Here is a 24801-nt window from a genome sequence, read left to right on the forward strand (position 1 = left end):
GGGTAGCCATTTCCTCCAGCAGGGAATCTTCCCGACTCGGGGACTGAACTCAGATCTCCCGCATTGTAGGTGGATTCTTCACCATCTGAGCCACTAGGGAATAACATTACTCTGATCCATTTTCTTATTGAACTTATTGCTTTCTAGATTAATCTAGTTTATGTCCTTGTATAATTATTTTTTAATGGGACAGTGATAAAGAAAGAAGGCTCTAAAGTTTCATTGTTTGGTCTCAAATGTCATCCCTGCTGCTTATCATATGTATAACCACAGGCAAAGTTCCTGTTTCTGTGAAATGGGTTGCTCTCAATAAGCACTTCTATTTCTTTATGTTTAATTAAATGATAAGGTACACCTAGGCAATCCTTTTTTTCCCAACTGAGTTTTAATACAATTTTATATAATTTGAAATATAAGTAAAATTGAACGTCATATAAACTACCATTTACATGGAAGGTATATGGAATAGATGAAAAACAAATAGGGAAGTGTGAAATTGGTCTCCACATTCCTTTTAGAGTCTTCCACAAGAGTCAAGGAAAGCTCTTGAATGTCTTTCACGAGAGAAAAAAAAGCAGCACAAAGCATCATGTATAGTTTCTGAGATCTTTTATGAATTCCTAAAGTTTACCCATAAATCTCTTGAATCTACAAATACCTGAAAAAGAAATCCAATCCTAGATAAATATGTATTTTTTAAATAAAATGAGACTTAAAGAAAGTTATGGATATTAATAGATTAAATGTAAACAAGAGGCAATCTAAAGGAGAATTAACTCACCATTTAGATTTGAATATTTTATGATGGTATATCATATTTCCTTCTCCAGATAATATACTCATTTTAAAGTTGCTGTAATATGGCTATTTGTGATGCCTCTTAATAGATAGTGTACCAGTTCACAAAGGTTTAGATATGGATAGTTTATGAGAGAAAAAAAGAAAAGACAGAAGGAAAGAAAAGCCTCAGGGAAATATCACTTTTGTATGTACATTTATAAGATAAATGTTTATTTAGAATAATAAAATGAATGAGTGTATTCACTTCTGAAGCACAAATGGATAAACCAAACAATACCAAGCAAAGCAAAGGCAAATACAGTTTTAAAAGCCGCAAACAGTAGCAGTTTGCTCTCTCCCTTCATAGATTATGCTTTGATCTGTGTAGTCATAACTTATTATCAGCTGTAAATACCATTGAGCTAAAAGACTATGATTCTATATGTAAAGTTAACATATTCCTGCATCAGGAGAAGCAATCCGTTCTCCACAAGCAGCAGTTTATATTTCACAAGTCTCTTTTTGAAATAGGTTTTTCTATTTAGATTTCTAAGTTTATTTAATCTTCTTGAGAATTTCCCATTAAGTCACTGAGTTAATTGTTGAGGAACATAAGCCAAAGAAACTAGATCTTTGAAATTAAGTCCAAAATGTTTAAAAGAGGCAAAGCATCACCCTCACAATAATTATTAGTGAAACATTGAATTCCTCCCATTACTACTGACATTTTTGAGTCAAAATTATTATTTAAAAAAAGATGAGAGGAATTAATATATGGAATAGAATTTGGAATATGTGATTTAATTTTATTAGGCTAACAAAATGTTTCCAAACTAGGTCATTTTAAATGCAAAATGTGTTATTTCTTCTCAAGATTTCTTTGTGTATTACTATTATGTTTATGTATTTATGTAGCCCTCTGATCATTTCCAGAAAGAATCTAAGTTATAACCTAGAAAACTTAAAGGTTATAAAGAGGACAGTCTCAAACAAAGGCAGGATAAGGATTAGTAATATAAATAAATCTGAGAGTGAGATTGGTCCAAAAAAATTCATATCATGAAAAAAGATCCATAAATTTGGCACGAAATTCTAAAAAGCTATTGCAAAGAGAGAGAGATGAATTTAGGGGTATTCACAAATATTCATAGAAATTACTCATAAAGAAGAAAAACCAATTCATACAAGACAGTAAAATTAGTATTAATATTGAAGCAAGAGTCAAATAAAATCTTTCCTACAGTTTCTCAGAAGTAGATTGAAAAACAAAAGGGAATTAGCAGTTGCCTCACTGCCCACCTCTACCAAGGAAAAAATATCCATTACAGAAAAAAATAAAGTGTAAAGGAGTATCGTTGTCTCTCCATTATAACAGGTAACCATTAATACAATTCAGTCCAGCTCTGTATAAAAGAGACAGTCGTTGTTACCTTGTGAGAGTGCTAACCTAAGAATCTTACTTTTTAAGAATCTGGAAAAGCTAGCTTTTTCTAGGAAATCTTTCAATTTTTTAAAAGGTCAATAGTATGTTTACCAAATTAAACATCCTGAGGGACAGATTCAATATGGGAACTGCCAGTCTTCAACTCTTAATTTAAAGAATGTACAAAAAAAATCAATAGGCTATACCTTCCATTCTTTATTAATTATTTGGAATCACTGAGTGAGAATCACCTGAAGCTCAGCTTTTATGTTATTTATTGAGCTCATATTACAAGTTATAAAATTCAGCTGAGCCAAAACTTGTTTAGTTTTATTTTCATGGACGGTTAAGTGCTAGGATAAATAATCAAAGGCCATTCACTGTTGTATGGAAGTTGCTCCCTTCATCATAGATTTACTTAGAGCGCTGAAAAAGTCTTCAAATTTCATTTGACTTGTCTTCATTCTTTTCTTGAATACAAAATCACAGAGTTTTCAAGTTGCCTTTTTAAAGACCCCAAGTTTGAAATCGCTACAACTGTTTTTGAAAGTAGCCTCAGTCTTCTTTAACACACTAATAGTTAACTCATCTAAAGAGGGTATTCTGCAGATACCCAATTAAATATGGCGGGAAGTGGCTTTATCACATTCCACATATATTATCTAAATGTTTACATACTCTACCATCTTTTGATTATGTCTTTGCACCGAAGTATTTCATTAAATTATGAAGCCTCTGTATATCCCAAGTCAAAATAATTTGGATGCCTAGAAAAATAGACAAAGAAAGTCTTGTATCTGAAAGAGACTTCAAGGCCAGTCTAAATTCTGCCCCTTCTCTTTAAATTTTGTGTGATTATTATGTGTTCTTAGGAGTAGCTACTTTTGGAAATGAGGTTTTGGGTAAATTGGAACTACTATTCTCAACCAACAGAACTTCTTTACTTTTACTTCAATAGGGATCATTTTTATCATTTTGTTGTTGTCATTATTTCAGCATGACTAAGTTAAGAATACTTGGGAAGTAGAAGCCTGTCCATTTTATGCATCTTTAAAATACTGTATCACCTGACATAGGTTGCTGAAATTCTTTAAATAAATAAAAATGTTAGTGATGAATTATTCAGTATATATCATAGAAAAGAATAACAAAAATTGTAAGGAAAATAATCATTTGCACATATCCAATTTATTCCTCCCAATGACCCTGAGGGAGCTCTACTTTCCAGGTGAACAAATAGAGATCTCAAAAGATTAAGTGGCTGGCTTGGTGATAGAAGTCTTATTATTACCTTGACTTTAGCTCAGTTACTCCTTGGAAGGAAAGTTATGACCAACCTAGATAGCATATTCAAAAGCAGAGATATTACTTTGCCAACAAAGGTCCATCTAGTCAAGGCTATGGTTTTTCCTGTGGTCATGTATGGATGTGAGAGTTGGACTGTGAAGAAGGCTGAGTGCCGAAGAATTGATGCTTTTGAACTGTGGTGTTGGAGAAGACTCCTGAGAGTCCCTTGGACTGCAAGGAGATCCAACCAGTCCATTCTGAAGGAGATCAGCCCTGGGATTTCTTTGGAAGGAATGATGCTAAAGCTGAAACTCCAGTACTTTGGCCACCTCATGCAAAGAGTTGACTCATTGGAAAAGACTCTGATGTTGGGAGGGATTGGGGGTAGGAGAAAGAGGGGACTACAAAGTATGAGATGGCTAGATGACATCACCGACTTGATGGACGTGAGTCTGAGTGAACTCCGGGAGTTGGTGTTGGACAGGGAGGCCTGGTGTGCTGCAATTCATGGGGTTGCCAAGACTCAGACATGACTGAGCGACTGAACTGAACTGAACTGAATCTTAGCTTATAACCACGTGATCCTATTAGCCTGAAAGTGACTGACTGACAGATGTTTCTCCAATGAAGATGAATGGGTTTATTCAGGATCAGCATAAAATTGCAATATAGCATCTGTGACTGTGGTCAGCAATGTGCAAGTTCTCACATGGGAAGGGAAGGAGAACACTTTCATAGAAAGGAAAAGAAATTTGGGAGGGCTGTAGTAAAACAAAAAAGGTCCAAGGATTTTCATTGGCTGAGTTCTTTCCAGGAAAGAAGTGCCTTTATTCACCTATTGGGCTCTACTATTATTGCAGGATATAAGAGCTCTTCCTCTGGTCTCTCAACTGTATTTAACTGAGGATTCTATTTATTATTATTATTTTTTACATTTTCAGCCTTTGATTAAGATCTTCTTCTGAAAGCATAACTGATCAACAGTCAGGTTTTCTAGTTTCAGTGGCTTTTTTGCCCTTCAGTGTCAGGAGGGACCATTTCTGGATGTAGTGTCTCAGACTAGAAACCTTAGGTCACATGTGAGTAACAAGGAGGGTCTGGAGGGAGAATTTTTTTTTTTTTTTTTAATCTAAAGTCCATATGTTTTCAAGATCCTAGACATTGTAGATTATCTGAATCTTTATGTCAGCATCAAAGATATCTTTGGAAAGTTGTGTTTTTAGATAACAACTCTGGGAATTGTTATCACATTTATGACATGTTATCACATTTGTTATCACAAAACCTCATTCACAATTCTGGGAAATCTTTACTTTCAGGTCACCAGATGATGTGCACATCCAGTCAGGGTTCAGAAACTTCATTAGGTTTGTCACATGCATCCAAGAGTCTATTCCTTAAAGTATGGTGGCACAAGGGCTGGTTAACAGTACTTAGTATGGTCTTTCTGGTGAGGCTGAGGAGAATGCTTTTGGCAGTATCTTTTCCAGTAGACAAAATCTCTAAGTTACAAGTCTTTTTCTCCCAAGGGCACACTGTGAAATGACTGCTTTACCAAAATATGGTTATTTTTAATAGAAACAAGAAGTCCTTTGTAATACTAGAATATGTCTCCTTTGATCAGTTATGGATGAAATAAAAGCAGGAACCAAATACATAGGGCAGTCAAGGACTATCTTGAAGGGTGAGAGTTTATGAATTCCAAAAAGGGTGGATCTGACATTTAAAAGGACCAATTGCAATGCTTTTGGCCAAGGTATTTAGACAACCGTTACAAATTTTGTTAGTTGGTAGCAATAAATGTTATTAGTGTGCTCAGCTAAACATGAAGATTGAGGGTGGTCAGCATAGTGAAAGTGGTGAAAAAGCAGCCAAACATTACAGGCTTATCAAAGCATCTGGCCTTCAAAATGGGTTCTCAGATTACTATGAAGTTTGAGAGGAATTTCTCCAGAGAGGGGTAATATTTCCCTAAAAGAGAGCTTCCCTTGTGGCTCAGCTGGTAAAGAACCCACCTGCAATGTGGGAGACCTGGGTATGATCCCTGGGTTGGGAAGGCCCCCTGGAGAAGGGAAAGTCTACCCACTCCAGTATTCTGGCCTGGAGAATTCCATGGATGTATAGTACATGGGGTGGCAAAGAGTTGGACATGACTGAGCAACTTGCACTTTCACTTCCCTAAAAGACTTGCCAATGCCCAAGATGTAAGGGATGCAGGTTCAGTCCCTGAGTTCAGAAGATCCCCTAGGGCATGACAATGCACTCCAGTATTCTTCCCTGGAGAATCTAATGGACAGAGAAGCCTAGCGGGTTACAGTCCATAGGGTCGCAAAGAGTCAGACACAACTGAAGCAATTTAGAACAAAAGACTTTAGCCACAGAAAATGCAGTAGCCTGTCTGTAGGGGAAGGCTTCAGTCCAGTGGAAAAACATGCAGACTGTGATGGAAACATATTTATACCCATGAGATGGAGGAAGTTTATGAAATCCATCTACTAGACTTTGAATGGTCCATTAGGCACTTTAAAATATCTTGAAGCAGTACAAAGTCTTCCATGGGGTGTACTTTGGATAACTAGGACAATTGAGGTAGGCACTTTTTACAGCGTTGTTAATGTTTCCCTAACAATATTTATTCATCATTTGTCAATAGACCATCGGTTTGGTGTATGTACTGTGATGAGAAGTGGGTTTTTTAGAGTTTCTGATAGGACTGAGTTATTTGATATAAACCATACCTTCCTCTTTTTCCCAAACAATTGTCAAATTTCCAATCTTGTTTTTTCTTTTACTGAATCTAATTTTGAGGCTTCTATAGCCAGTTTTTTCTAAAGTATCATTTGAGGAAATATCCCTGTGGATAATGGCAGAGGTTTGCCTGTTGTTGGTCCCTTTAAGGATAGCATTCCTTGCAGAAATATCAGCAAGGTGATTTCCCGTAATTTCCAGAAAGTCAAGTTTAACATGCCCCAGAATCTTAATAATAGCTAAAATGGCAGGTAAAATTACTGCGTTCAATAATTTTTGAACATAGGTACTGTTTTTAATTTTATTTCCACTGGCAATAAGGAAGGAACGTTGCTTCCACTACATTCCAAAATCATTAGGTACTCTGAAAGCATATCTCTATCAGTATAAACACTGGCCGTTTTGTCCTTGACTAAAGTACAAGCCCATTTAAGAGTATGTAATTCAACCTACTGGGCCAAAGTAGCCATAGGTATAGTTGCTGCCTTAACAATATCAAAAGGAGTTATAATAACTTAATCAGCATGGTATTTGTCATTGTCACCTTTTAAATAAGAACCATCATTGAACCATGAGCGGTCAACATTATCCAATGGAGTTTCTTTCAGATCATTACATTACAGGGAGTCAGAAGGTTGTCTATCAACATTAACCAGTCATGAAGGACACTTTGGTGACAGAAGGGAGAAGAGTAGCCAGATTAAAGTTATTATCATGTAAAAGAGTTATGGGAAGGACAGATAGCAAAGGGACATTTTAGGATATGAGGCAGCTAGCTGAGAAATGTTGAGTGTGATGAGAATTTGGGAGGACTTCTACTTCATGACATACAAAGATAATTAAAGGACATTCCACAATAATTTTCTCAGTGGCCTTAACCAAAAGGGCAATGGCTGCAATGATTCTCAGGCAAGAGAGGTATCCATGTGCCACAGGGTCCAGTTGCTGGCTATAATACCCTATGGGCAGATCGTGGTCCCTGAGTTTTGGGGTGAGTACCCCAAAGTTATTCCCTTTCTTGTCACATACAAGAGTAAAAGGGAATCTGATAATTGAGATGCCCAAAGGCAGGTGGATTCATCAAGCTGTCCTTTAGAGCCTTGACGGCTATGTCATCCAGTTTTTCCCACAAAATTGGGTGAGATTTTTATTGTTGAGAAAAACATAAGAAATTTGGTTTTAAAGAAACTTGGTTTTAAAACATAAGAAATGTGGAATCCAATTTCAACAACAAGCAATGGCCTAAGAAAAGCTTGCAGTTGCCCTTAGTTTGGGATTGCAGGTGTCCTAAGTTCCATGAAGTGTATCTAGATCTAGGTGGAGCCCTTGTTCTGGTACTGGCTGGCCAAAACATTGAACCAGGGTTTGGGCAAACTATAATAGTTTTTCTTTGGCAAACTTAAGTCCCTTTAAGTCTAAAAGCTTTATTAAGTGGATGCTGCCTTCCTGAGAAAGAGGCTTGAGAAGGAGGGCAAAGAAGCAAATCACATATCACAGCAAAGTAAAACCCTTGGAGAACTTTATCATTCAGATCAGCCTTCAGGATTTGTAGAAAATAAGGATTCTTAGTACAATTCTGAGGCATTACTGTCCAGGTGATTTATTTTTTCTTCTCAACCAAAGGCAAAGAAGTATTGGCTATCTTCATCAGCTAGAATACTAAAGAATGCTCTGTGAAAAGTAGTTACAGTGAAGAACTTTATTCTGCTGGAAATGGATGATAGTACCCTATGAGAGGAATAATGAGGTATTGAAGGATAACAGTGTTGTTTACTACTCTACCTTCGTAACTTTGTTTTTCTCACTGGTAAAATGCAGTGTTACAGTGGATAGTACAGGGATAATGAAGCCTTGAGCCCATATTGTTCCATTATTGGCTTTATGCCTTGAAGGATTACCTATAGGGTATTGATTAATTCTAGGAAGTTTTGAGGATTCTGTTTTAAATTTTGATGGGATATACTATGGATTTTGTAAACATCAGTTGGAGGTTTTGCCCTTAAAGAAAGTGGTAGCTGATTCAATAGGGACGAATGATCAATATTTTCAGAATCAGGTCTGGTACTATCAGAGATAGAACAAATAAAAGATGTCAAAGACTCATTTAATTTACTTGGTTGGTTCTTTGATGACACTGTCAATTTCTGGAATTGTTTTCCCCTTTTGGGAGAAAGAAATTCTGGCATACTTGTCTAAGAAGTTTCAGCCTAATAAATGGATAGGGGCTTACTTACTTACAGCCAAATAAATGAATAGGTGGCTCAGTGGTAAAGAATCCACCTGCCAAGGCAGGAGACATGAGTTTGATCCCTGTTGGTAAGATCTACTGGAGAAGGAAATGGCAACTCTCTCCAGTATTTCTTGCCTGGGAAATCTTATGGACAGGGGAGCCTGGCAGGCTATATTCCATGGGGTCACAAAGAGTTGGACATGACTTAGAGACTACAAAACAGTGAGAGGAACTAAGGAGAAAAGGGTGTGTATCCCTTAAACGGCTAAACAGAAGGGAATATTTTCAGAACTTCTTGAGGTTTATTAGAAATCCACACTGTTTGAGCTGTTTTATTACTCCAAAGCAGGGCTGTTTTATGGTGGTGAGCTTGAGATCTGAGAGTATGGTATCAAAGAGGACTGAAAGATATTTATCCTCTCGTTGGAAAAATATTTCTCCAAGGCAATAAAGAGGGAGGATTGGGAAGAGCCCCTCTAGTTCCAGAGAGACCCACCACTGAGAACTGGTGTATGTTGGAAAGCTGGTTAGAGGGTTTAAGGTATCTTCAGTGCTTACATTTGTAACAATCTATTTTCTAATGTCCTGGTTCTGTGCAATAATAACAAAACTAAGAGGATTTTGGTTTTGTTTAGGAGATTTCATTTGTTGGAGTCGACAATTATAATAATTTTGAGGTCTTCCTTTGAGGTGATTCACATAGAGTAAAAGGAAGCCATTTTGTCAGATTAACTAAATCTGGTGAACATAAGTTTCCCGTTTCATCCTATCAACTAAAAAAGATGCACAATGTGAGAGTTGCAAATTAAGTTTTATTTGGGACAAAATGAGGACTGCAGCCTGGGAGACAGAATCTCAGCTCTGAGATACTACTCCAAAGAGGCACTGGGGGAGGTCAATATATAACATTTTGGTGAAGGGGGAGTTCAATGCAATCAAGCACATATTTTGCTAAATATTTTCTGCTAGTCATGAGGAACTGATGTCACCTGGAAGGTGTCATATCTAGATATGAGAAAATGCAAGGATTGGGATCATGAAATCAGTTTAACTGAAAATATCTAATTCTATAGAACCTGTTCCACTAGTTTCCCTGAAGCACAGAATTCCTCACTCTCCACCCTGAACTCCCTTTAGGGCTGCAACAGATCAATAACTGCAGCAGTACAGGGTTCAGATTTCACAGAGGCTGATGGGGAATTTCCTTGGCAAGCACCAATTTGTAGTTGACATTTGTGATACTTTTTACTAGAAGGAAGAGATCTCATTTCAATCCATAATTAATATAGAGTTAAAAGCTAGTGAAGTTAATCAACATTTGAAGGAAGATCAGAATTTTCTTTAAAAACAGTCTGAAGTCAGTTGTGATTTTTATGAACAGGTTGATCAGAATCTGTGTGCAAGCCTGAATTTTGTTCCAATCCACAGTCTTTGGAAAAGCCCTAGGAATTACTTGGTGAAGTTGCTTAGCAATTTTCTGAACCTGATCACATAATAAGATAGCAGATTGTTCTGATTGTAATCCTAAGCATGTTCAAGACTTTCTCAATCAGCAGTTTTCACCCAATGCTGGGTCTGCCCTTCACTGATGAGCAGATGAACTAGCTGATATAAGTTAGAGAAACCAGGTTTATAAGTTTGAATGGCTATATTAAATTCCTCAGCAAAAGTGTGAGGATGTTTGTTTACTCTGGGAAAGTCTTTGACTATGCCTCACAGCTCAGATTTAGTCCAGGGAATATAAGATATTAAAGATTTAGCCTCTGGATCCTCAAAAGGCTTATTTGAAAGAAGTATGTTCTGACAAGTTCAGAAGAAAAGAGAATGGGAAGAGTTTCAGAGATAAAGGGAAATTTGTCCAGAGAATGTATATAGGGGGATTGAGAGTATAGTGGAGGCATAGAAAGGAAGGAGGAAGATAACACCAAAGGTCGAGCTTGAGACAAAGCCAAGGAAGAAGGACCTTAGGGCTTTGAGAGTTGCTTTATCGTTCCTTAATCATTTGTTTTCCTGGGTAAATTTTAAGATCTTATTTTTCAGACAGGCAATTTTAGACTCTTGATAATGTTGGGAAACCTCAAAATGCCAATTGAAATAAGCATTCCAGTCAATTCTGGAAAATTTTAAGCAATTGTAGCCCAATTGGGTTTTAAGGAAATTAAATTTTGTTATTTCAAGAGTTACCTATAATGGTCAATCATATTTTAACGTGCCTTAGGTCAGGTTGGTCCATTTATTTAGAAATGCCTGTGAGGAATCCTGGTAGCTCAGCTGATAGAGAACCTGCCTGCAATGCAAGAGACCACGGTTTGATTCCTGGGTCAGGAAGATCCACTGGAGAAGGGATAGGCTATGCACTCTAGTATTCTTGCTTGGAGATTTTCATGGACAGAGGAGCCTGGCAGGCTACAATCCAAAGGGTCGCAAAGAGTCAGACATGACTGAGCGACTTTCATATCACATGAGGAAGGACCGTGGATTTTAAACATCAAATTGGCCTGAGTCCCTGTAAGAATTGGGGGAGGTAGGGGCTCAAAATACTTAGATAAGTGGGTTGGGTTCTGATTTCCTTGAGGTTTTTCCTCTAGAGAAAAGAACCTGTTTTAAACAGCTTAAACAGCTTGCAGCACAAATGGTTCAATTCAGACAGCTTGCAAGACAATCCCAGCCAATTCAAAGGAAACAGCTTAAAGGATCCAGGCTAAAGGCTTTTTCAGACAGTTTCCAGAGAATAGTCTTTTCAAAAGAATAGGCCAAAGGCTGAAAATCCTGGCACTGTTGCAGAGAACCCCTGTTTTCAAAGGAATGGGTCAAAGATTAGCCAGCTTCAGAAGAAGCAGCCCCTGTTCTGAAGGGAATAGGCCAGTTTCAGTGCAACAGTCTGATATTGAAATCAGATCCAAGTGCCAAACAGGTACTCACATACAAAACAAAGTCTTAACCAGAAAGATGAAAACTTTGAGCAGATTCTGAATAAAGCCTGGAGAGCTTCACATGAGAAAAGAGTGTGAGTTTGGATCCAAGAGAAACACTTGCCTTTAAACTCCAGGGTCAGCAGGAAAAGCAGTGAGTGACAAAAAAGCTCCATTGTGGGTACTGTACCTGTATGTTCACCAGTCCTGGAGTCATCAGGTCTCTTCTCTGGGCCTAGCAAGGGCCACCAAAATGTTGACCTAAAACAAGTTGAGTGTGAGACATTTCTCCAGCAAAGATGTTTATTTGAGATCAGTAACAAATTGCAATTTGGATTCTGCAGCCATGATAAGCCACGTGCAGGTTCACTCATTGCAAGGAAAAGAGATTCTTTTATGGAGAGAAAAGGAAGTTGAGAGGGCTGAAGTAAATAAAGGGTCCATGGCTTTTCCTTGGCCAAGTTCTCCCTAGGAAAGAAAAGTCTTCTTCCTGTTAGGCTTTCCTATAGCTGCAAGGTGTGAAACATCTCCCTTTTGATCTTCCAACTCTAGTTATTTGAAGTTTCTGTTTATTTGTATTTTTTATAATTCCTAGCAAATCAGCCCATTAGGTAAGGGGCAACTCACCTGCGCTTGCTTCAGTTTTATAATGATGCAGGATAATTGTTGTTATAAATATAAATTAATAGCTGGCTATATTTTCCAGGTAAGAATTCTGAAGTGGGTTGCCATTTCCTTCTCTGGGGGATCTTCCTGACCCAGGGATTGAACTCTGTGTCTCCTGCATTGGCTGATGGATTCTTTACCACTGAGCTACCAGAGTGGCCATAGCTACATGCTGCTGCTGCTAAGTCGCTTCAGTCGCGTCCGACTCTGTGCGACCCCATAGACAGCAGCCCACCAGGCTCCCCCGTCCCTGGGATTCTCCAGGCAAGAACACTGGAGTGGGTTGCCATTTCCTTCTCCAATGCATGAAAGTGAAAACTGAAAGTGAAATCGCTCAGTCGTGTCCGACTCCCAGCAACCCCATGGACTATAGCCCACCAGGGTCCTCCATCAACGGGATTCTCCAGGCAAGAGTACTGGATTGAACAATAAATTTGCTACATTAAAACTTTGGTCTAATACATATGCCATGTTTTGTTTATACATGGACCAGCTGATAGATATTTGAGTTCTTTCTATTGTTATATTGAAGAATGCTGCTATGAACATTTGTGTACAAATCTTTGCGTAGACATATATTTTTATTTCACTTGAGAAACCCATAGGAGTAGAATTGCTGGGTTGTATAGTAGGTGTACATTTACATTTTTTAAAACACTGACAAACTGTTTTCCAGGAGAGCCCTAGTTTGCACTTCCACTAGCAATGTATGCGAGTCCCACTTGTACCATATCTTTACAAACACTTGGCATTTCAGTCTTTTTAAGAAATTCTAATATGTGTATAGAAGCATCTTACTGTGGTTTTTATTTGTATTTCCCTATTGTTCAATCATGGAGAAGGCAATGGCACCCCACTCAGTATTCTTGCCTGGAAAATCCCATAGACGGAGGAGCCTGGTTGGCTGCAGTCCATCGGGTCGCTAAGAGTTGGACACAACTGAGCGATTTCACTTTCACTTCTCACTTTCATGCATTGGAGAAGGAAATGGCAACCCACTCCAGTGTTCTTGCCTGGAGAATCCCAGGGACAGGGGAGCCTGGTGGGCTGCCATCTATGGAGTTGCACAGAGTCGGACACGACTGAAGAGACTTAGCAGTGATCAATCATATTGGCCATTATTTGTTAACTACTTATACAGATCTTTTTTCTGTTCCTTAAAATTGAATTATTTCATTATTGAGTTGTAAAAGTTCTTAATTAGATGTGGACAGAAGTCCTTTGTCAGATATATGCTTTGCAATTTTTTTTCCCCAAGCTGTATATTGTCTTTTCATTTTCTTAATTATTTCAACAAGCAAAAGATTTTAATTTTCTGAAGTCTATTTATCACTTTTTAAATTTGTGGTTCATGCTTTTTGTGTGTTGTCCCAAGGTCACAAAGATTTTTCTCCTCTGCTTTGTTTTATACAATATATGTGTTTTGCTCTTACATTTAGGTCTGTGATCTATCTTGAATTAATATTGGTATATGGTGTTAAGGTCAAAGTTCAGTTCTTTTCCATGTGGATATACAGTTATTCTAAAAACAAAGCAAAACAAAAACTTCGGTCTAGGAAAATATTTACTAAAATCTTTATTTTACAATAGTATTGGGAGATTCTGATTATTATATCTCATAATATTAGATATTAATGCATAATATTGCTGATTATAGTCACATTTCCCATTATTATTTTATTAAAACATATATTGGACTTCCCTAGTGACTCAGATGGTAGGGAATCTTCCTGCAATGTGGGAAACCCAGGTTTGATCCCTGCATCTGGAAGATTCCTTGGAGAAGAGAATGGCTACCCACTCCAGTATTCTTATCTGTAGAATTCCATGGACAGAGTAGCCTGGCAGGCTAAATATACCCAACATTTATCTTTTCTTATTCTTATAGATGCTTACCTACAAAATATAGCCTATAATTTAGTCATCAGTTTTTGAGTAATAGTGTTTTCTGGGCATTGTATGAATTATTAATTGATAAATTGAATTTGAGTGCAGAGTGCCTCATTAAATTATTTTGTGTCTGTTATTTCTAAACTGAAATCTATGTCCTGAATTATTTTTTAAATTTTCTTGTGGTTTTGGTTTTCAAAATTTTGGATATTATTCTTCAAAGATTTTATTAAAATGCCGTTCTTTTGTTGTTGTTGTTGTTATTAACCTGTTACCAGAATGAAATAAATAATCTAAAGAAATGTCAAAGATGAAGGGAAGTCTAAACATTTAGAGTAGAATGTGAAATCTTTTTTATGTGCTATAGAGAAAATCCCTTCAAAAATCCCATTGTTAAGATACTAATTAAAATTACAACAGACTACCACATTATAATGTTGCTCTTTCTTTTTTTCCTCATGTTCATGACACTTTCAGGTATTCCATGGGCAAGAAACATTTTCTCTAATTATTAAAGTTTCTAAAACAAATTTGGAAATACTGAAGAACATTGCAGCAATTAAACAACTAAAGTAAAATATATATTCTCTCTAGCATCATTATAATGCCTGAAGAAAGAAAAAAATATTGAAAAAAATATTATCAAGTGAAATCATAATTTCTCTCTTGTCTCTCTCTTCTCTCCCCACCCACCTCTCTCCCTCATTTCAATATTTAAGAGATTCATTCTCCTGCTGGTTGTAATGCAAATGAATTTCAGTGTCATCCTGATGGAAATTGCATCCCTGATGTGTGGCACTGTGATGGGGAAAAAGATTGTGAAGATGGTAGTGATGAAAAAGGCTGCAATGGTACCTTACGATTGTGTGACCACAAAACCAAGTTTTCCTGTCGGAGTACAGGTAAGCAGAACACTGGGTTCTACTTACACCTTGGGCTTGCTTCCTTAATGCAGGTTTGTTTTGGGCCCTTCTCAATCCATACCTTACCTTTATAAAAGTACCCTTGTGTTTCTACTACATTTGCTGGCATTCTATACATGACAGTAATAACAGCTAACAGTCGCTGAGAATTGTCTGTGGACTTGGCGCAGTTCTAATAATGTTCTCTGTATGAACTCATTTCAACATTCTAAATCACAATGAGAAAACTGAGCCCCAGAGAAGTTTTTTAACTTGCTCAAGTCAAAAAGTCAAAAGAAGTTTTAACTGTCTGGCTCACAGAGCCAGCATGGAAGAATTGGGATTTGAAACCAGGAAATTTGGGCTTCCTGGTGGCTCAGACGGTAAAGAATCTGCCTTAAATGTAGGAGATGGGTTTGATCCCTGGGTTAGGAAGATCCCCTGGAGAAGGGAATGGCAACCCACTCTAGTATTCTTGCCTGGAGAATTCCATGACAGAAGAGCCTGGTGGGTTACAATCCATGGGGTCACAAAGAGTCTGACACAACTAGCACTAATCTGAATTCAGTTTCTGGAATTTCACAGTCCAGAAAGAGACATGTGTGCAGAACCCATTGGTTCTCCTTTTCATAGATGAAACTTCACCATGAAATTGAAAGAAGATGGCTTTCAAAAAGGCAGAGTAATATTTGTTTATTTTCAACTAGTTTTCTAAATTTTACGGTGCTGTTCCTAGCCTCTGTTAAGATGAAAGTGATGACTCCTTACAGTAAACCAGGCTGAGCTCTATGTGTTATATTTTTAAGAGTCAGGTGACTCCTCTCAATTATTATACAAAGATTCTTAGTTTGGAGCTCTTGGCTAATGGAATATGATTTTGAGTTTAGAAATTATACTTTTGGAACATTTTATATTAATTAAAAATTAATGAATAACATTAAATGAGTGAACTCTGCATTCAAATGGGTATATCTTTCCTTTTCTCCTTGCCTTTAGCTTCTCTTCTTTTCTCAGTTATTTGTAAGGCCTCCTCCGACAACCATTTTGCCTTTTTGCATTTCTTTTTCTTGGGGATGGTTTTGATCACTGCCTCTTGTACAATGTCACAAACCTCCATCCATTGTTCTTCAGGCACTCTGTCTATCAAATCTAATCCCTTGAATCTATTTGTCACTTCCACTGTATAACTATAAGGGATTTGATTTAGGTCATACCTGAAAGGTCTAGTGGTTTTCCCTACTTTCTTCAATATAAGTATGAATTGGCTGAGCACTGAAGAATTGATGCTTTTGAACTGTGGTATTGCAGAAGACTCTTAAGAGTACCTTGGACTGCAAGGAGATCCAACCAGTCCATCCTAAAGAAAATCAGTCCTGAATATTCATTGGAAGGACTGATGCTGAAGCTGAAACTCCAATACTCTGGCCACCTGATGCGAAGAACTGACTCAGTGGAAAAAACCCTCATGCTGGGAAAGATTGGAGATGGGAGGAGAAGGGGATGACAGGAGATGAGATGGATGGATGGCATCACTGACTCAATGGACATGTGTTTGAGTAAGCTCTTGGGAGTTGGTGATGGACAGGGAGGCCTGGCGTGCTGCAGTCCATTGGGGTCTCAAAGAGTCAGACGTGACTGAACAACTGAACTGAACTGAAATGAGTGAATGATTGATTAACTTAATAAGCAAGTTTTAATTTAACAGGCTAATTCTGATTCCAAAGAGCCAATTATTTGACTCAGGTTAACATTATTCTAAGTGTTTGTATTGAGTATACTTTCTCATGTTGCTTCTGTCATTTGCTCGATTGAGTTAATGCTGAAATATCAGATAACAGTATTTATTGGGTATATGACTAAGAAACTGTCAAGGCTATAGGAAAGCATAATATAAATTTACTTGGAAAATCCTGAACTAAAACTAACTGAATACACTATCAAGATTTAGGAGTGAAAAACATAAAAGCAGCCTGAAATTTCCTCATAAGGAAATTATAAATGCCTTCATAATAAAGAAATAAATTATAAATGCCTTCATAATAAAGTCTTTTCTAAAAGGTGTATGTTAGTAAAAACTGGTTTGAACTATGACAAAAAATATGGAGAGAAAATGTAATAAAGAACACCATTAAGTAAATTTAATAGGGAATTCCAATTGATTCTGATTTATCTTATATGCATTTTGATATTTTGCAATGAGCTCTTATGAAATAGCTGTTTCTGAATATGATTCAGTTTAAGAATAAATCTGCGTTATGATGAGGATGGCTAATGTAGGGAGGAAGCAATCTTTTCCTCTATCCACAGAGGGAGGAGAAGACAAAGGAAAAGTAATTTGAGTTTATTGGTATGGCAAATTGTGGAAAGGTAAATATATAGGAAAATTAATGGAAGATAAAGGCTAGTTAATAACGTTTGTGTATCACATCTTCTTTATCCCTTTTTTGTACCACATCTTCTTTATCCCTTCCTCTGTGGATGGACATTTAAGTTGCTTCCATGTCCTGGCTATTGTAAATAGTGTTGCAATGAACATTGGAGTGGATCTGTGTTCCTAAACTATGGTTTTCTCTGGATATATGCTGGGAGTGGGATTGCTGGATCATATGGTAGCTCTCTTTTTAGTATTTTTAAGGAACTTCCAAATTGTTCTCCATAGTGGCTGTGCCAAGTTGAGTTCACACCAATAGTGTAGGAAGGTTTCCTTTTCTCTGCATTCTCTCCAGCATTTATTGTTTGTAAATTTGTTGAAGATATCTATTCTGACTGGCTTGAGGTGATCAATACCTCATTGTTGTTTTGATTTGCATTTATCTAATAGTGATTTTGAGGAGCTTTTCATGTGTTTGTTGGTCATCTGTATGTCTTTGGAGAAATGTCTAGGTCTTCCACTCAGTTTTTCAATGGGTTGCTTGTTTTTTTCTGTTTGTATATATATATATATATTTTTTTTTCCCCCCCAATTATCAGGTTGTTTTTTGCTTTATTCCTGATTTTCTTTGCTATTCAAATTTTTTTAAGATTAATTAGGTCCCATTTGTGTAGTTTTTATTTCCAGTACTCTAGGCATGTGTGCATGCTCAGTTGCTAAGTTATGTCTGACTATTTGCGGCCTTACAGTCTGTAGCCTGCCAGGCTCCTCTGTCCATGGGATTTTACAGGCAAGAATTCTGGAGTGGGTTACCATTTCCTCCTCCAGGACATCTTCCCAACCCAGGTATCAGACCTGGATCTCCTGCATTTACAGGCTGATTGTTTACTGTCTGAGCTACCATGCATATGTATAACTGATTCACTTTGCTGTATAGTAGAAACTAACACAGCATCATAAAGAACTTTATTTCAGTATTTTTAAAAAATAACACTGAAACATGTTTTTTGTAAATAACATTAAAACATGTGTAGATTCATATTGATATTGACTTTTCATCATCCTCATGGCCCTAAAACTTTCCTGAAAAAGGGTTTTGTGGCAGTTCCCCTTTCTCAAAAGTTTATATGGGAAATGTGTATAACATGGTGACAGTAGTTGTTAACACTGAATTGTATAACTGAAATTTACTAAGGGAGTGGAGCTTAAGTGTTCTCATAATAAATGAATGAAGAAGAAAAGAAGGAAGGAAGGGGAAATGTGAAAGATAGTAATTAAACCATTGATCTGCTTCTAATTTGATCTCTGACTTAAATTTAATAAAGTGAAATTGTCAAACTACTTGAGGCATAATAATTGGCAAATATATTATGAATATTTTTGAACATTGCAGATATTAAAGTGAACCAAAAATATAGGTGAATATAAGCATTGGATTAGGAATATGTGCACATCTATAATCTTTTTTGATATTTTTAAATTTAATCAAATTCTCAACTTTATGAACTAAATAAAAAACCTTTACTCAAGATGTTGAGTTTAGAGTTCATATTTATTTTTTTTAAAAACTTCTAAATGTTAGCTTGAACATTTACAGTTTTCAGGACAATTAATTTATATTTGGCAGTTACAATAGCTCTTCATTTATATATAAATTGTCTCTTGAGAAATTTGTATGCAGGTCAGGAAGCAACAGTTAAAACTGGACATGGAACAACAGACTGGTTCCAAATAGGAAAAGGAGTATGTCAAGGCTGTATATTGTCACCCTGCTTAGTTAACTTCTATGCAGAGTACATCATGAGAAACTCTGGGCTGGAGGAAGCACAAGCTGGAATCAAGATTGCCAGGAGAAATATCGATAATCTCAGATATGCAGATGACACCACTCTTATGGCAGAAAGTGAAGAGGAACTCAAAAGCCTCTTGATGAAAGTGAAAATGGAGAGTGAAAAAGTTGGCTTTAAAGCTCAACATTCAGAAAACGAAGATCATGGCATCCCATCCCATCACTTCATGGGAAATAGATGGGGAAACAGTGGAAACAGTGTCAGACTTTATTTTGGGGGGCTCCAAAATCACTGCAGATGGTGACTGCAGCCATGAAATTAAAAGACGCTTACTCCTTGGAAGGAAAGTTATGACCAACCTAGATAGCATATTGAAAATCAGGACATTACTTTGCCAACAAAGGTCCATCTAGTCAAGGCTATGGTTTTTCCTGTGGTCATGTATGGATGTGAGAGTTGGACTGTGAAGAAGGCTGAGCTCCGAAGAATTGATGCTTTTGAACTGTGGTGTTGGAGAAGACTCTTGAGAGTCCCTTGGACTGCAAGGAGATCCAACCAGTCCATTCTGAAGGAGATCAGCCCTGGGATTTCTTTGGAAGGAATGATGCTAAAGCTGAAACCCCAATACTTTGGCCACCTCATGCGAAGAGTTGACTCATTGGAAAAGACTCTGATGCTGGGAGGGATTGGGGGCAGGAGGAGAAAGGGATGACAGAGGATGAGATGGCTGGATGGCATCACTGACTTGATGGATATGAGTCTGAGTGAAGTCCGGGAGTTAGTGATGGACAGGGAGGCCTGGTGTGCTGCGATTCATGGGGTCGCAAAGAATCGGACACGACTGAGCGACTGAACTGAACTGAATATAAAAATGTAGGCATATCAATGTTTCTTTATTTTAATAAAGAAAAGAATGAGAGCTAAATTACATTAAAACACAATACAACTGCTTTCATTCCAGAGTTTCTAATCTCAAAGGATCTATCTTTGACTAAGAACTCTCCCACATTTGGTCTCTCAAATTTCAGACCAACAGCTTGCAGTAAGAGTTGACCCTTGAACAACAGAGGTTTGAACCACATCCCTTTATAGGCTATTAAAAAAATAATAAATGTGTTGGAAACTTTTTTGGAGATGCAAAAATTTGGAAAAAAACTCATAGGGAAACCACATAGCCTAGAAATATTGAAAAAATTAAGAGACAAATATATTATGAATGCATAAAATATATGTAGGTACTAGCCTATTTTACAATTACTACCATAAAATCTACCCAAATCTATTATAAAAAGTTAAAATTTATCAAAACTTACACAAACACTTAACAGACCAGACATGGTGCAATTTGAAGTCAACAGAGGTATTAGCAAACATAAAGATGCAGTATTAAATCATAACTGTAAAAAATAACTGTAGTACATACCATAATAATTTCATAGGTATGCCCTGTTACTATTTCAGTGAGTTCAAGTGTTGCTAGTATCAGCTTCAAACACCATGTGACACTGATCATCTCCTCATCACCAGTCTGTCTCTCCAATAAATTGCATATTACAAGAAAAAGTGATCTCGTGCAGTTCTTGCATATTTTTCATTGTGTTTAGTTCAGTGCCATAAACCTTGAATAGCACCATGGAACCTATACAAAGTGGGCTGTTGATGCTGGAAGTGCTCCCAAGAAGCAAGAGAAAAGTTATGGCAGTACAAGAAGTTGAGTTGCTTGCTATGTACTGGAGATTAAAGTCTGCAGCTGCAGTTTCCCATTATTATAAGGTAGTGAATCTACCACAAGGACAACTGTTAAAAAAGAAAAAAGAGGGAATAAGGAAAAGGAAATTTGTGAAGCCATTACTACAGCTATGCCAGCAGGTGTAAAAACCTTGCACTTTTTTTGAATTATCTTTTTATCTTGTATTGAAAATGCAGCTTTCATGTGACTGCAGCATTGCTATAAGAAAGTCATACCTAAAGATTCCAACATGATTCAAAAGAAAGCAAAATCATTGTATGACAGCATAAGGCAAAAGGAAAGTGGAGGATCTAAGGCTGGAGGATTTTCTGCAAGCAAATTATGGTTTGATAATTTTAGAAAGAGGTTTGGCTTAAAAAATGTCAAGATAACAGGAGAAGCAAGCAGGTTCTGCCCACCAAGAGGCAGCAGATGAGTTCCAGATGCCATTAAGGAAATAACTGAGGAGAAAGGACACCTGCCTAAACAGGTTTTTAGTGTAGACAAAATGCCCTACTCTGGGGGAAAAAAAAATGCTGCACTGGACATTTATTAGTAAGCAAGAGAAGTACCAGGATTTAAATCAAGAAAGGATAGGCTAACTTTTCTGGTGTGTGCAAATACAGCTGGACTTATGATCAGGAATGTCCTTGTCTATAAAGCTGCTAATCCCTGAACCTTGAAGAGAAAGATTCAATTTTGTCAATCTTCTGGTTATACAAGAAAGCTTGGACAACAAGATCTCTTTTGTGGGACTCATTTCATGACATGAGGAAGTTCCTTGCCTGTAAAGGACTGACTTTTAAAGTTCATGTGATGTTGGACAATGTCCCTTGGCCACCCAAAACCCCAAGAGTTCCACACTGAATGTTTCAAAGAGTTTTTTGTGTTTTTTTCCCCCAAACATTATGTCTGTAATTGAGCATCTAGATCAAGGACTCATAAGAACCTTCAAGGCTCCTTGTATGTGGTAAACTATGAGAATAGTTGTCAATGGTATGGAAGAAAACCTCAGTAGAGAGAACATCATTAAATTCTAGAAGGATTACACTATTGAAGATATTATTATTATAGAAAAAAAAAAAAAACTGTGAAAACCATCAAACCTGAAACAATAAATTCTTGTGGAAGAAACTGTGTCCAGATGTTGTACATGTCTTCACAGGATTTATAAGAGAACAGGAAATTATGAAAGAAACTGCAGATATGGCAGAAAAAGTGGGATGTAGGAAAGTGAAGGCTTTTAGGATATAGATCTTGGAGAAATTCAAGAATTAACAGACATCACACCAGAGGAATTAACAAAGTATTACTTGGTAGAGATGAATGCTTCTGTACTAGTTCCTAAAGGTCAGTAAGAAGATTTAGAAGAAATGCCAGGAAACAAAATAACATTAGACAGTTTGACACAAGGGTTATAATTATTAAAGATGCTTTTGACTTCTTTAATGGCATGAACTCTTCTACGATACAGGCATTAAGACTAAACAAACAGTAGAAGAATTGGTACCATACATAACATTTTTAGAGAAATGAAAGACCATAAAAGAGAAAATGACAGTGTATTTCCATAAAGTTATACAAACTGTGCCTGACTCACTTGCCTCCCCTTCCACCTCTTCTACTTCTGGTACACCAGAGACAGCAAGACCAACCCCTTCTTTTCCTCCTCGTCCTTAGTCTACTCAACATGAAGATGACAAAGATGAAGACTTTAGTGATGGTCTATTTCCACCTGAGTTCAGTTCAGTCATTCAGTTGTGTCCGACTCTTTGTGACACCATGGACTGCAGCACACCAGGTCTCCCTGTCTGTCACCAACTCCCAGAGTTTATTCAAACTCATCTATTGAATCGGTGATGCCATCCAACCATCTCATCCGCTGTCATCCCCTTTTCCATCTGCCTTCAATCTTTCCCAGTATGAGGGTCTTTTCAAATGAGACAGATCTTTGCATCAGGTGGCCAAAGTACTGAGGTTTCACTCCAACATCAGTCCTTCCAGTGAACATTCAGGACTGATTTCCTTTAGGATGGACTGGTTGGATCTCCTTGAAGTCCAAGGGACTCTCAAAAGTCTTCTCCAACACCACAGTTCAAAGCATCAATTCTTTGGTGCTCAGCTTTCTTTATAGTTCAACTCTCACATCCATACATGACTACTGGAAAAACCGTAGCCTTGATGAGACAGACCTTTGTTGGCAAAGTAATGTCTCTGCTTTTTAACAGGCTGCCTATGTTGGTTATAACTTTTCTTCCAAGGAGTAAGTGTATTTTTGTTTCATGGTTACAGTCACCATATACAGTGATTTTGAAGCCCCCTAAAATAAAGTCTGTTACAGTTTCCACTGTTTCTCCATCTATTTGCCATGAAGTGATGGGACCAGATGCCATGATCTTAGTTTTCTGAATGTTGAGCTTTAAGCCAACCTTTTCACGCTCCTCTTTCACTTTCATCAAGAGGTTCTTCAGTTCTTCTTCACTTTCGGCCATAACGGTGGTGTCATCTGCATATCCGAGATTATTGATGTTTCTCCCAGCAATCTTGATTCCAGCGTGTGCTTCATCCAGCCCAGTGTTTCACATAATATACTCTACATATAAGTTAAATAAGCACAGTGACAATATTCAGCCTTGACATACTCCTTTTCCTATTTGGAACCAGTCTGTTGTTCCATGTCTTGTTCTAACTGCTGCTTCCTGACTTGCATACAGATTTCTCAAGAGGCAGGTCGGGTGGTCTGGTATTCCTATCTCCTTCAGAATTTCCCACAATTTATTGTGATCCACACAGTCAAAGGCTTTGGCATAGTCAATAAAGCAGAAATAGATATTTTTTTCTGGAACTCACTTGCTTTTTTGATGATCCAGCAGATATTGGCAATTTGATCTCGGGTCCCTCTGCCTTTTCTGAAACCAGTTTGAACATCCATATTGTGCCATATTGAACATTCAACATGCTATTGGAGACCAGTGGAGAAATAACTCCAGAAAGAATGAAGAGACAGAGCCAAAGCAATAACAACACCCAGTTGTGGATGTGACTGATGATAGAAGCAAGGTCCGATGCTGTAAAGAGCAATATTATGTAGGAACCTGCAATGTTAGGTCCATGAATCAAAGCAAATTGGAAGTCATCAAACAGGAGATGGCAAGAGTGAACATCAACATTTTAGGAATCAGCAAACTAAAATGGACTGGAATGGGTGATTTTAACTCAGATGACCACTATATCTACTACTGTGGGCAAGAATCCCCTTAGAAGAAATGGAGTAGCCATCATAGTCAACAAAAACTTCTGAAATCCAATACTTGGATGCAATCTCAAAAATGACAGAATGATCTCTGTTCGTTTCCAAGGCAAACCATTCAATATCATGGTAATTCAAGACTACGCCCTGACCTGTAATGCTGAAGAAGCTGAAGTTGAACGGTTCTATGAAGACCTACAAGACCTTCTAGAATTAACACACAAAAAAAGATGTCCTATATATTATAGGGGACTGGATGCAAAAGTAGGAAGTCAAGAACACCTATAGTAACAGGCAAATTTGGCCTTGGAGTACAGAATGAAGCAGGGCAAAGCTAATAGAGTTGTGCCAAGAGAATACTCTGGTCATAACAAACACCATCTTCCAATAACACAAGAGAAGACTCTACAAATAGACATCACCAGATGTTGACACCAAAATCAGATGGATCATATTCTTTGCAGCCAAAGATGGAGAAGCTCTATACAGTGAGAAAATACAAGACCAGGAGCTGATTGTGGCTCAGATCATGAGCTCCTTATTGCCAAATTCAGACTTAAATTGAAGAAAGTAGGGATAACTACTCGACCATTCAAGTATGACCTAAATCAAATCCCTAACGATTATACAGTTGAAGTAAGAAATAGATTTAAGGGACTAGATCTGATAGAGTGCCTGATGAACTATGGACAGAGGTTGGTGACATTGTACAGGAGACAGGGATCAAGACCATCCCCGAGAAAAAGAAATGCAAAAGAGCAAAATGGCTGTCTGAGGAGGCCTTACAAATAGCTGTGAAAAGAGGAGAAGCCAAAAGCAAAGG

At 37.4% G+C, this 24801-nt stretch overlaps 1 protein-coding gene across 1 annotated transcript in view; it reads left to right on the forward strand.

Moving 5' to 3' along the window:
* LOC132342825 (low-density lipoprotein receptor-related protein 4-like) overlaps nt 1-24801 on the forward strand; it is an 87429-nt gene that overhangs the window by 12231 nt on the left and 50397 nt on the right. Inside the window, exon 2 of the mRNA XM_059877469.1 lies at nt 14656-14838. Within this exon, the coding sequence (XP_059733452.1) occupies nt 14656-14838 (183 nt within the window). The remainder of the gene's footprint in view (nt 1-14655; nt 14839-24801) is intronic.

This window comes from Bos taurus, chromosome 2 (genome assembly GCF_002263795.3).
Source record: "Bos taurus isolate L1 Dominette 01449 registration number 42190680 breed Hereford chromosome 2, ARS-UCD2.0, whole genome shotgun sequence".
Lineage (NCBI taxonomy): Eukaryota > Metazoa > Chordata > Mammalia > Artiodactyla > Bovidae > Bos > Bos taurus.